We start from the raw sequence: 14571 nt of genomic DNA, 5'->3' as shown, positions 1-14571 counted from the left end.
GGAGTCAGGAGTGGCACACAAGCCCAGAGGCCAATATTTATCTCCCACTGATTGATTTAGTGATTTTTTTCAGGTAGATTTTGGAACCCAAATCAAGCAAAAAAATTAATAGGCTTTCTATGGCCCACAATTGGAGAGAGAGAGAGATGGCACACCCAGGAGTCAAGACTGGCACACAAGCAGAAAGGGCAATATTAATCTCCCACTGATTTGATTTTTTTTTTTTTTCAGGGAGACTTTAGAAAAAAAAAATACAAAAAAATGAATTTTTCAGGAAGAATTTAGAAACAAAATAAAATAAAATGATTGTTTCAGGGAGAATTTAGAAAACAAATAAAAAAAAAATAGGCTTTCTAGGGCCCACTGAGTGAGAGAGGACGCACACAGGAGTCAGGAGTGGCACACAAGCCCAGAGGCCAATATTTATCTCCCACTGATTGATTTAGTGATTTTTTCAGGTAGATTTTGGAACCCAAATCAAGTAAAAAAATTAATAGGCTTTCTATGGCCCACTATTTGTGAGAGAGATGGCACGCTCAGGACTGGCACACAAGCCCAGAGGCCAATATTAATCTCCCACTTTTTTTTTTTTTTTCCAGGGAAAATTTATAAACCCAATAAAAAAAATAATAAATAGGCTTTCTATGGCCCACTATCTGAGAGAGAGAGATGGCACGCTTAGGACTGGCACACAAGCCCAAAGGCCAATATTAATCTCCCACTGATTGATTTATTGATTTTTTCAGGTAGAATTTAGAACCCAAATCAACCAAAAAAATAAATAGGCTTTCTATGGCCCACTATTTGTGAGAGAGATGGCACGCTCAGGACTGGCACACAAGCCCAGAGGCCAATATTAATCTCCCACTTTTTTTTTTTTTTCCAGGGAAAATTTATAAACCCAATAAAAAAAATAATAAATAGGCTTTCTATGGCCCACTATCTGAGAGAGAGAGATGGCACGCTTAGGACTGGCACACAAGCCCAAAGGCCAATATTAATCTCCCACTGATTGATTTATTGATTTTTTCAGGTAGAATTTAGAACCCAAATCAAGCAAAAAAATTAATAGGCTTTCTATGGCCCACTGAGTGAGAGATGGCACACACAGGAGTCAGGAGTGACACACAAGCCCTGAGGCCAATATTTTTCTCCCACTGATTGATGTTGTGATTTTTTCAGGTAGATTTTGGAACCCAAATCAAGCAAAAAAATAAATAGGCTTTCTATGGCCCACTGAGTGAGAGATGGCACACACAGGAGTAAGGAGTGGCACACAAGCCCTGAGGCCAATATTTTTCTCCCACTGATTGATGTAGTGATTTTTTCAGGTAGATTTTAGAACCCAAATCAAGCAAAAAAATAAATAGGCTTTCTATGGCCCACTGAGTGAGAGATGACACAGACAGGGATGGCACTCTAGCAGAAATGCCAATCTTAATCTCCCACAAAAAAAAAAAAAAGGAACTGTCCTTCAATTACTATCTCCCTGCAGTAATCTCAGCCAGGTATGGCGGGCAGCAATAAGGAGTGGACTGATGCACAAATTAAATAAAAAGTGTGGACAAAAAACAAGATAGCTGTGCAGAAAGGAAGGAACAAGAGGATTTGTGCTTTGAAAAAAGCAGTTGGTTTGCACAGCGGCGTACACACAGCAATGCAGCTATCAGGGAGCCTTCTAGGGCAGCCCAATGAGCTACAGCGCTGAGGAAAAAAAAAATGTAGCTTCCACTGTCCCTGCACACCGAAGGTGGTGTTGGGCTGTGGAAATCGCTACAGCACAAGCGGTTTGGTGGTTAATGGACCCTGCCTAACGCTATCCCTGCTTCTGACGAAGCGGCAGCAACCTCTCCCTAAGCTCAGATCAGCAGCAGTAACATGGCGGTCGGCGGGAACGCCCCTTTATAGCCCCTGTGACGCCGCGGACAGCAAGCCAATCACTGCAATGCCCTTCTCTAAGATGGTGGGGACCAGGACCTATGTCATCACGCTGCCCACACTCTGCGTTTACCTTCATTGGCTGAGAAATGGCGCTTTTCGCGTCATTGAAACGCGACTTTGGCGCGAAAGTCGCGTACCGCATGGCCGACCCCGCACAGGGGTCGGATCGGGTTTCATGAAACCCGACTTTCCCAAAAGTCGGCGACTTTTGAAAATGAACGACCCGTTTCGCTCAACCCTAATGATCACTGGATCTGGAGGAAGAAGGACTATCGGCGTTTCCTAATCTGTATTCAGAAGGGCTGTTTCAGCATTGTGCATAGAAAAGTAAAAATGGTAAAAAACTTTAACAAATCATGTTTACTGTCACTTTAGAAGCATCCCAGGGAATAGGACTAGCTAGGGTGCACCCTAGTGGTAGGGACAGGGAAGGAGCCCCTGGTCCCAGGTCACCCGACAGCTGAGTCATGACATTTACCTTGCCTGTTAAGAGTCTGGCTGTATCTGAAAGGCAGCTCCCTGCCTACACAGCTGCAAAATCGTATTCAACTTAACTTTGCATTGACGTTTTAGAATGTTAGTGCAGAGTAAAGTGCAGACTGCTAGGACTTTATTGGTCTATGTGCAGTACAGAAGAAGTTAGAGTTTTGCATGTAAAAAAAATTATAAAGCTTCTCCTATTCAATGCAATGTTAAAAATGGACATCAAATGCACATCAAGATTTTCATGGATCTTTAGACTTGCACATAACTTTTGAGCCATGACTCAGATCAAAAATGGAGATGTCTGTGTTTTTTTACAGGTCATGTGTAAAAAAAACTCACAGACATGTGAACAATTCCATAGACTACATTTTCGCCAGACTTTTATGGACGTAATGATATCACATATAAGTTATTATTTTTCTTTTTTTTCTATTTAAATGGGTAGAAAAGTGGCTTATTCAAATTATGAAATTTAAGAATGTTTTATACATTTTTAAAAACTTTTTTTATATTATTTTTTTTTCCTTTTTAGTTGATTCAAATCTGTGAATGTATGATTGCTTACTACACCAAATACTGCAATATTACAGTACTGCAGTGCATATACTGTAGTCTTTTATGAAGCCAATCCACAGTCTGGTCTTTACACAAACACCGTCATGGCAGGCACAGGGACAATCATATTATGGGGTGGTTGATCGGCATGAAAAAAAGCTTGCCCTCAGACAGTGCCTTTTAAAGGCTGCTGACAGTAATTGGCAATGACATAAAAGGTTATCAGCAGCAGGCCCTGAGATGGCATCATGCATAGGGATCCAATATATGAAGTTTGAAAGGGGTTAATCCTTGTAAAACCCTCCCTCTTGATCTTTGACTTTTACCAAATTGGTGGCTTACAGAGTATTTATGTACAATTCCATTACTACACCCATCACAAATACCTGAGGAAGTGTTCGTTTTGAGTATGAATCGCACTGTGTACTGTGTACTAATTGAGGCGCATGTTACCATTAATGACTTTTTTGATAATTTGTCGTATGATAATGGAGCAAACCAGTCTGTTTACCAAGTGTCTGTACAAAAACTGTGTAGAATGTTGCCAAATGATGTGGCATAAAATGATTTATAGTTTGAAGTAATAAAGCATAACTTGTTCTGCCTAACAAAGTACAAATTCTGCTTATGAAAGCATAATATTTTTATGGCAAAATACATTGTTTTAACATTAAGAAACCTGTTTTGCTTCCATGTTCAGTGATATCCTAGATGAATACTGGGAGCACAACAACAATCTCTCGGGTAGTGGGCAAGATCTTCTGGATAACACCATCTTCCGAAATCACACAGACAGTTTGCTGGCCAGAAAGATGGCACTTGTGGTGACTGGAGATTTTATGGTAAATACCAATTTCTTTCTGTACTAAAAAAGATAAAATACAACATGAAAAAGTAAAATGGGAAAGGGATTTTCACATCATAGGAAGAGCTGGAAAATATCATAACGTTATGGCACCCCCTTTGGATCCTCATTAATACTCAGAATGAAGATCACATGCACAGTGGGTGGCTGGGGGTGATTGTGTAGGTGAGGTCAAACAATATACTATACTAATAAATAATAGGGAAACTCTTTGAAAAGGTTAATCCCTTATGCTGCATGGCTAAGGCTACTTTCACACTAGCGTCGTACTCGGCCCGTCGCAGTGCGTCGGGCCGACGTGCCAACGCATACTGTGGAAGCGCCGCACAACGGGGGCAGTGGATGCATTTTTCCAACGCATCCGCTGCCCCATTGTGAGTTGCGGGGAGGTGGGGGTGGAGTTCCGACCGTGCATGCGTGGTCGGAAATGGCGGACACGACGCACAAAAAAACGTTGCAAGCAACTTTTTTTGTTCGGACGGTCCGCCACAACACGACGCAACCCTCGCCACAATGCGTCACTAATGTTAGTCTATGGGGAAAAAACACATCCTGCAGACAACTTTGCAGGATGCGTTTTTTCCCCAAAACGACGCATTGCGACGTATCCCAAACGACGCTAGTGTGAAAGTGGCCTTAGAGGAGAGGTGTTTTTGGTGCTTATTTGAAAAGGAGTTTGGAGGATTTATCTATGACTGTTGCGTGGGTTTGTAAGCGTGATAATTCCCTTCTCTCCTCTTATTTTGTTTTTTCCCCGTCCATTCACTCTGTTGTATGTGATTGAATATTTTGTATGCCTGGTATTTTCAGTCGCCCCCTTGTTCGTGTTGCCTTGTTCGTCGGGTTGGTGTACTGCAGTATATGGCAGCTCCCCTCTTCCCTGAGTGGGGGAAGGGAACAAATGGAGAGCTGATTCAGGAGATAAGGCAAGGGTGGTGACCCCAGCATCTTCACCTTCACAAGTATCACAGGGAATTGGGCAAGCTTAGTTATGGGGTGATACGGGGGGAGGAGCTCAGTTAGGGGTGATATAAGGGGATTGTCACAATTTCTGTCTTTTTGTTAGTTTGCATGGGGGCTTTCAATCTGTGCTGGGTCTGTGCTGCAATAATCTGTGTTTATTTTCCTTAATCAGGCTTCTACTTAAGCATGCTAGTTGCTTCCCCCAGTGTCAGTCATACAATTGCTGTTGCCTGTGAAGCATTGATCCCTCTGAGCTCTGTGCCTGACCCACCTTGACTTAATTCTCTTCCCGGACTCTGACCCTTTGTTTGTGACCTGACTTTGCTTGTGCCTGCTCCCTGTAAACTGTTTTGTCACTCTGGCTTTCCTGACCTCGGCTTGTGTATTGGACTTCATCTCTAACTTTCCTTTGTCGTACTGTGCCATTTCCTGGGCCTGACCTCGGATTGTTCGAAGGCTCGTTAAAGGGTCGACATTGACTGTTAGGATTGCAACTTCCAATAGGTGGCACTAGAGTTCTAGTCCTCTTCCTCTCCGAAGAGCCAATTTGCATATTTCCCAGAGGAGCATTGCGGTTTTAAGTCTCCTCATCTCGGCATGCTTAATATGTCACTCTCCGCAAGGAGAAACGATACTTCTTGAATCCCGGTCAGACGCCTCTCACTCAGCCAAACCAGATCTCCAGTTTGCACTGATGAGGGGCAGTACCCCGAAACACAGTGTCTGCAAATTGAGATTCTGGCTTGGCTATTATCCTAAGTCATGTGACAAGCCTCGTTAAAGGGTCGACATTGACTGTTAGGATTGCTACTTCCAATAGGTGGCACTAGAGTTCTAGTCCTCTTCCTCTCTGAAGAGACAATTTGCATATTTCCCAGAGGAGCATTGCGGCTTTAAGTCTCCTCACCTCGACATGCTTAACATATCACTCTCCGCAAGGAGAAATGATACTTTTTGGATAACCTTTGTTAATGATATTTAAAAAGATATCAAATCTAATATGAAGACACACATCCTTATAAGGACAAAGGGGAAATTTGCATTTTGGGTAATCTTGAGGTAAAGCAGGCAGTCTGACCCTAGTCGGTCCATGTATGTCTGATATCCTGCTTCGCAGTAGAGGTTGGCACCCTAAAGGTTCGATATGGCGCCCCCGCTCACTGTCTGCTTTCCCTCAGAAATCCTAGTTACCCCTAATAAAACATACACACATATATACAATAGATAAAGTGAGCTAATTACACAGTAAAGTTGCTGCTGGGATTCCAAATAGTTGCCCCCAAAACAATGCCATTCCTTAAATATCAAATGGAGGTACCATATGGAACATCTAATGCCTTTCATGTCTCTCAAATAGTGGGCAATAAAAGGGATGCATCCTTTGTTGCTTTGTTGGTTCACTTCTTTTGTCCTGGATATACCTCAACATGTCTACAGTTCTGGTTTACTTCATCTTAATTACCTACCAAAGGCACATCCTAATGTTTATTTAGAATATAATAACCCACTGGATGTTCATTTATTAGAATTTTTGGCAAATGTCATATTTATTACTTCCCTACTTGCACAGTATCTGCATTGAGCTATCACTGAGAGGTTTAGCTATCAGCCTTGAGTTTTCCATTTATAATGCAATGCCACCGTCTAGTGTTCAAATAATATATTTCATCTACCATTCTCTTATTGGTATTGAAAAGAGCTGTTAACAATAAACTTTTATTTTTATTTTTTTTCCAAAGAACTTTATTGGAATTTTGTCTTTTAACCTGGAGAGGTGGGGGAGGGAATAAAAGGAGGGGAGGAAGGGAGGGGGGGGGGGGGGGAGGATATGAGTAAAGGGGAATAGGGGAGGGCAAATACAATACAAGACAAGAAAAACTTTGAAGAGTAATGACAATTCAACGTAGATTGGTGCAAGGGATGCAGCCCTTGAAAGGCATATAGGCAGAATACGGCTCGACAACGGTATTTCTAAACAAAGTAAGGGGACGGCCCTTGTGGAAAGCTTGTTAATATCTAGCAACTACAACTACTAAACCAAATACTAAACCAAATTTTAATGTGAGAAAGGAAGGAGAGAAGATCTTGTGAACATTTACGTAGACATAAACCAATTTAGGAATGTTGGTTGCTCAAGGAGGATAATGCTGCTCCCATATATGCCACTTTTGGTAAAATCTGCCAAACTCGTTATTGAGTAAGGCAAATTTGAGCTCAAGCTCTCTGTGTTGCATCAAAAGTTTGATAACAAAGGCTGCATTGGGCAGAGTGGCCTTTTTCCAGTGGCAGGCAATGGATTTTTTAGCTACCAAGCAGACATGCAAGATTATGCGCACTAGGGATCTGTCGGTAAGGTTGGTGTCCAAGGAGAGAAGGGCTAGTTGTGGGGGGAGAGTAAAAAGGGACCCTGACAATTTAGAGATAATTGAAGAGATTTCCAGCCAGAAGAGGGCCGCAGTGGGGCAGCTCCAAAAAATGTGCAATAAGTCGCCTTTCTGACCACAGTTTCTCCAACATAGGGAGGAGTTGGATGGCCTGATGTGGGACAGTCTTGCTGGGGTGTAATACCACCTGGAACACACCTTGAAATGCGACTCCAGAAGGGACATTGAGATTGTTGATTGGTATAATGCCGAAAAGGCCTCCTCCCAATCATCTGTTGAGGCAGAGAGGCCTAGGGATTTCTCCCAGGTTATGAGAGCTGCGTTTTTAATCAATGATGCATCCTTATTGAAACTATTGTAAATGAATTTGTGACTCCAGAAAATTGAGTGATTTGGATTGGATAGGATTTTTGAAGAGGACTCCGAGAGTTTCAGTTTGAGGTTAAGGAATAGACTTAGGTTTTCCCTCAGGATCATGTAATCGAGGAAAAGAGACGAGGGGGCATTGAATTTATTTTTTAGAGAACTGAAGTCAATGAGTTTAGACCCAGTGTAAATGTCACCAAGGGTTTGAATTTTTAAGTCAGCCCATATAGGGGGTAGGACAAGATTCAGAATTGAGTAGATAAATGACAAGGATAATTTGAGTTGAACGGAACTACTTTGGGCACTATCCCCCTTTTTCAGAACTGAAGACCATGCGAGAGAAATCGCCTGAAAAATTGGGTGGCTATGGGTTTTGTTGGGGGAACTGGAAATAGCTTTGAGGATGATGGATTTAAGGGGTTTTCTTCCGTTGATCTCATCCTCCAAGTCGAGCCATGCAGGCTCATTCTGGTCTGACCACCAGGGTGCGCTTTGTTTTAGTAGAAGAGTATTATAGTGGGCCGTGATATTTGGGAGATCCATTCCTCCGTGAATTTTTGTTTTGTACAGGGATCTGGTATTTGTTCTGGGCTTTTTATCATTCCAAATGTATTTATTTAGCTTTGATTGGATCTTCAGCAGGGAAGATGTGGGGATGGGAAGGGGGATACATCTAAGGATATACAAAATTTTTGGTAGGGTAAACATCTTAACTGTTAAGTTTCTCCCCCACCAGGACAAACTTTTATCATTAAAAGTGGTGCAATCTTTTTTAAGTATTTCCTCTATTTTTCTGAAGTTTAAAGAGGCAGTCTTATCAAGGTTTTTGTTAATTATGATCCCTAGGTATGGGAATTCTTCATTGCACCACTTGAATGATATTACCTTTTTCAAGGAATTGATTTCTTTTTTGCAGAGGTGGATGGGTAGAATGTTAGATTTTGAACCGTTGATTTTAAATTTGGAAAGAGATGCAAAGTTATCAAGTTCTTTGATAGTTTCTAGAGTGGAGACAACTGGGTTGGTTAGGGTTAGGATTATGTTGTCTGCAAATAAACTGAGTTTATGATGGCGTTTGTTGGTGGATATGCCTGCAATGGAAGAATTTTGTCTGATGTGTTCCGCCAGGGGTTCAAGGGCCAAATTGAAAAGTAACGGGGATAGAGGGCAACCTTGTCTAGTGCCATTGTTAATATGGAAGGGGTCTGAGATATGATTGTTGCAGGTGACTTTAGCTGTGGGGCCTTGATATAATGTCATAAATAGGGAGATAAGTTTGTCATTAAAACCAAATTTTTGAAGGGCGTGTTTGAGGAAATTCCAATCTATACGATCAAAGGCCTTTTCAGCGTCTAGGGAAACAAAAACTGTGGGGGTTTTGAATTTGTTAGTGAGTTTGATTTGGTTCAAGATCCTTCTGGTGGTGTCAGCTGGTTGCCTATTTTTAATAAACCCCATTTGATCGTTGATTATCAGTCTAGGGAGGATGACGCTAAGTCTGTTGGCCAAAATTTTTGAGAACAATTTGATGTCTGAGTTCAGAAGAGATATAGGCCTATAGCTACTAGTAGCCATAGGGTTGGCCGCTTGCTTTGGGATAAGGACGATGGAAGCCTCCAACATTTCTGGAGGGAAGGAACCTGAATTAGAAACATAGTTAAATAATTTTACCAGATGGGGTATTAGGTTTTTTCCGAAAGCTTTGTAATATGAATTACAAAAGCCGTCTGGTCCTGGGGATTTTTGCGATTTAAGGTTGTTGATGGCCTCTTCGACTTCTGAGGGGGAGAAAGGGGCTGATAGAGATTCAATTTCTTCTTTTGAGAGGGAAGGAAGGTTGATGTTGGCGAGATAGGATTTGATATCCGAATCTTTTGGTGGGGGGGATGTTGGGTCTAGATTTAGGTTATATAGTTTAGAATAATATTTGGAAAATTCATTAACTATATCTTGAGGGTGGGACAAAGTGGTGTTGTCAGAGAGGGAAGAAATTCTGTTAATTTTGTTGTGGATTCTAAGTTTTTTTATTCTGTTTGCCATGTATTTGGTTGGCTTGTTCAGGGAGGAATATACCTTAAATTTGGAGGAATTAAGGGCTGCTTCGTAAGGTGAGAAGAGGAGGGATCTTAGATCTTGCCTAAAGGCCTCGTCACACATAGCGACGCTGCAGCGATACCGACAACGATCCGGATCGCTGCAGCGTCGCTGTTTGGTCGCTGGAGAGCTCATACAGACAGCTCTCCAGCGACCAACGATCCCGAGGTCCCCGGTAACCAGGGTAAACATCGGGTAACTAAGCGCAGGGCCGCGCTTAGTAACCCGATGTTTACCCTGGTTACCATCCTAAAAAGTAAAAAAACAAACGCTACATACTTACCTACCGCTGTCTGTCCTCGGCGCTCTGCTTCTCTGGTCTGGCTGTGAGCGCCGGGCAGCCGGAAAGCAGAGCGGTGACGTCACCGCTCTGCTTTCCGGCCGATGTGCTCACAGCCAGACCAGAGAAGCAGAGCGCCGGGGACAGACAGCGGTAGGTAAGTATGTAGCGGTTGTTTTTTTTACTTTAACGATGGTAACCAGGGTAAACATCGGGTTACTATGCGCGGCCCTGCGCTTAGTTACCCGATGTTTACCCTGGTTACCAGCGAAGGCATCGCTGAATCGGTGTCACACACGCCGATTCAGCGATGTCTACGGGGAGTCCAGCGACGAAATAAAGTTCTGGACTTTCTTCCCCGACCAGCGACAGCACAGCAGGGGCCTGATCGCTGCTGCCTGTCACACTGGACGATATCGCTAGCGAGGACTCTGCAACGTCACGGATCGCTAGCGATATCGTCTAGTGTGACGGTACCTTAAGGGAGTTTAAGTCTGTATGGAGTTTAGATGAGGAAGAGGGGATGCTAATTAAGGATTTTTCCAAGTCACGGATGTCTTTTTGAAGTTTTTTGATTTTTGCCCTTTTTTCCTTTTTTATTTTAGAGGATATGCTTATTAGGGTTCCTCTAATAACAGCTTTATGGGCACACCAATTGGTTGCGGGGTTGGTGATTTCTGGAGGATTTTCATTGAAAAAATGGGAAATATTATTACGAATCGTAGTCGCATGGATGGAATCGTGAATGATAAATGAGCTGCATTTCCATGTTCTAGAGTTTTTTAGGGAGGGGCCAAGGCTAACTTCTCCAGTGACAGGGGAATGATCAGACAGTGTCCTGTCCCCTATGTCCACCTTTTTGAATTTTTCGAGAGAGAAAATGTCTGATAATATCAGATCAATCCTGGATGCTGAATGGTGGACCGAAGAAAAGTGAGTGTATTCTCTTGATGTGGAATTAAGACATCTAAAGGTGTCGTAGAGCTCACTTTTATCCAGCCACCAATTCAGGTCCTCTGAGGCTGGTCTCAAGCCAGAGGAAGAGTCAAGCGTTTTGTCAGGGGTGGCATTAAAGTCACCTAGGAAGATGAGGTTACCCTTCTTAACCTTGTTGATTTTCTTCAGAAGCTTGGACAAAAAGCTAATCTGGTTTTTGTTTGGGGCGTATGTGTTGATTATAGTACATTCTTGGCCGTTAATATTGCATATCAGGATGTGGTATCTGCCTTTTGGATCAGCATATTCCTCAGTGAACTCGAAAGGTACACTATTCCTGATCAGGGTAATCACCCCCGCCTTTTTTTGCTGGAGTTACAGGCCTCAAAAATATGAGGAAAGCTACGATGATTAAAGTAGGGGTGATTCCCCGCCAGGAATTTTGTCTCTTGTAAGCATGCAATGTCTGTCTGAAGGCTGATCAACTCTCTCCACAAAGCATGTCTTTTTTGTGGGCTATTCAGCCCTCTAACATTATAGGAGAGTATCTTGAATGACATATTTACAGAGTAAAACAAAAAGGGCTGATGTAACCTAGAGGGAAACAAACACAAAATCACAACAGGTATACAAGGACCTAAATAAAACTCTTCCCTAGTATATCTACAAATCAGCCAAAGCTTGGTGGGTACCTAGGGAGAAGAAAAGTTAGAACAAAGCTGGTAGGTCGACAGAGCTACCTAGAAGGAAAAGAAAGGGGTTAGTACACGTGGACGGGAATAGGGGGTTTATCCCAAAATATGATGAAAAGGAAAAGGAGACCCCTTACAATAGAAAATTAACCATATATAGAGAACATAAATGATCAACGGCCCAATGATCTGACGAAGTCCATTCCTTCTTCGACCGAATAGATCGGGATGATTTTTTCCCGGAAGGAGACTAGAAGTTTGAGCGGGAAGCCCCATCTATATATAATGACTCTGTCGCGGAGGGCTGACGTGACTGGCCTAAACTCTCTGCGACCTTCCAGGGTGTCTTTGGAAAAATCGGGAAAAACCTTCAGATTTTTGTAAGGGTCTGGGAAGGATTTTTTGTCCCTCAAGTAGGAGAGAATGGCTTCCTTAGTCTTGAAGAAATGAACTTTGAGAATAGTGTCTCTTGGTAAATCAGCAGGGACTTTAGGAGGTTTTGGCAGTCGGTGGGCCCTGTCAATTGTTAGGTCTAGGTCTGATAGTTCAGGTAAGGCTGATTTAAATATGTCTTTTATATGTTGAGATAGCTGGTCCTGGGGCACGTCTTCAGAGATTCCCCTGATTTTTAAGTTATTTCTTCTACTTCTGTCCTCCAAATCGGCCATCTTGGAGCGTAAGTTTTTCAACTCAATGTTAACTCGGTCAAGTTCGTCAAATGAGATTGAGGACCTGTGTTCAAGCCTGTTGATCCTTTCTTCATGTTTGGATAGTTGTCTGTCTATGCTGTCTAATTTGTCACAGTATTTTTGGAAGTTATTATCCATTTCAGTCTTTAGTGTTTTGACGACGATATTTAATTTTTCGTCCATTTTAGATGCTAGTTTGTTAAGTAAATCTTCGTAGTCTGGTGGATTAGAGCTTACAAAGGGGCCTGGGTTGTCATATTTAATTTTGCTCTTCATGGGAGTTGGATTAGGAGAGGTGTCGCTAGAGTCAATCTCGTCTTCTACTTCTGAATAGTTTCCCGTAGATATGTACTTCTCGCTTGTTGCGCCTGGGTTCGATCTTTTTAGGCTAGACGATGAGTCCATTTTTATTGGGGAAGGTTTACTGGTTGGAGACTTGCTAAAAGACTCGTATTCTAGAAGGTTAGGTAGGTCTCTCCTGGGAGACCTAGATCTGGGCCTGGGAGAGGAGAAGGAGTTATGTCTGGTTTTTTCCTGGTCTCTGCGACTTAGGGTTTTTTCCTGTTTCTGGCTATACTGGGATCTTAGTGGCGCGGTTGGGGCGATTTTTCCTTTGGGTTTAGTGCCGCTCATATTGGCAGATAAAAGGCGTAGAAGCCGTTGATACCCTGGCTGAATTTATTCTGATGTATTTGAGTTGGATGTAATGACACTGAGTTTCAACCTTTTTCCCTTAGTTATCTGTTAATGTAGGAAATAATGTTCCTTATTGCGGGAAGACAGAGGAGAAAATATTGTAGGAGTCTCTGAACAGGTTAATTTTTATAGTTTTGGTACCGAGCTTAGGATTTAGAGCTATTGCTCTCTGTTGTCAATTCTAGCGAGCAAACAACAAAATGGCCCCTGCGTATGAATTCCTGGATGGTATGGCCGGGACTACTTCCCATAGACAGATATTTGGGGTATTTTACTATTTCTTTAAATATTTATTTACTGTGTGGCCGAACAGAGGAAAGAATAACCAGTCATAAAGACTCTGTTTATGAACACAGATGTCTCCAGCTGATAGATAGGGGCAATTTTGTTAAAGCCCTCTAATTGAAGGAGCTTGCTGGGTGGTGAGGAGAGATTGGGGGGGATCGAACCGGTGCCCCACCAGGACTGCTCTGCAGTAGTGTGCCCCAGGGACTGGCCGACAGGTCCGGGATTGCTGGGGAGGAGGAGAACTTGGTGATAGGGAGCGGTGCCGGTATGTCGGCAGCACCGCTAATAGACGGACCTCAGAAAATAGACTAAACTCTGTGTGGCAGTGCCCGATGGGGGTCAGGAGCTGGGGCGGTTACCTGGTTCGGCGCCGCTGCAGCTCCGTGCCCACCAGCACGGTCCGTTGTGGCCGGGGATATCTTCGGCGGCGTCGGCTGCGCCGCGGTCTTGAAAGGGGGAAGCGGAGCTTCGGGTCTCCATCTGAGACCCGAGCTCCGGTGTGTGCCTGCGATCCGGGGCTTCCTACCCGGGAGTGTCGGCCGGGGGAAGTCTTCTGCCCGCAGCTGCGGGGAATCACTGATGAACGGCAGAGCCGCTGCGGCTCTGCACTGTTGTCCGCGCCTGACCGGCGTCGGCGATGGGGTCCCGGCGGCGCTGCTCCTGGAGTGGGAGGAGTCTTGGATCCTCTGTCGCCGACGCTCCGGTGCCGGCCGTCTGGAGATACTCGCCGGGTCTTCACACGGAGCAGTCGGCCGGGAGTCCTCGGCTTCCTGGCCGGCTGGAGGTTGCTTGTAGGCACCGCTGCAGCTTCGCCCTCGCCGCCCGTGGATAGCGGCCGCTGAGGGCGGATCTCCGGCAGCTCTGCAGGGCTGAGAGCGGGGACTATTTTGGCTGCGGTCTCTGGTTGTTGCTGGGGTCTCAGATGCTCGGAACTTGCTTCTACTCTTTCCTATGGCAGGTGGACAGTCGAGGGGACCCTGGAAAGAGATGGAGAGCCTGTTCTGGGAGTTTATCCCTGAGTGCAGGAGGCAGAGAATCCTCCTAAGGGCAGCGCGGATGAATCCACTGGGCGGCAGGCCTGAGGCCTAGACTTGCTGATGCAGCTTTGGGGCTTTGGAGCCCAAAATGTGGGAACTTTGCCCAAGAACTTGATTGGAGGGGGTCTCTGATGTATCAGCAGATGATATAAGGGGTCTGTGTGGCGTGGGGGTCTCCTTAATGCGATGAAAGTAGCTTAATTGGGATAAGTCCCCAGGAGCTCCCTCTTCACAGGTGCTTCTCCATCAGCACCGAAGCCACGCCCCCAACTTTTATTTTTTAAACGACACCACATCTT

At 44.0% G+C, this 14571-nt stretch overlaps 1 protein-coding gene across 1 annotated transcript in view; it reads left to right on the top strand.

The window, feature by feature from the left end:
- ATP8B3 (ATPase phospholipid transporting 8B3) overlaps positions 1 to 14571 on the top strand; it is a 652733-nt gene that overhangs the window by 435473 nt on the left and 202689 nt on the right. Inside the window, exon 20 of the mRNA XM_069740644.1 lies at positions 3683 to 3824. Within this exon, the coding sequence (XP_069596745.1) occupies positions 3683 to 3824 (142 nt within the window). The remainder of the gene's footprint in view (positions 1 to 3682; positions 3825 to 14571) is intronic.

This window comes from Ranitomeya imitator, chromosome 1, assembly GCF_032444005.1.
Source record: "Ranitomeya imitator isolate aRanImi1 chromosome 1, aRanImi1.pri, whole genome shotgun sequence".
Taxonomy (NCBI): domain Eukaryota; kingdom Metazoa; phylum Chordata; class Amphibia; order Anura; family Dendrobatidae; genus Ranitomeya; species Ranitomeya imitator.
The sequence above is the reverse complement of the archived record's forward strand: the minus strand, read 5'-3'. Positions and strand labels throughout refer to the sequence as shown.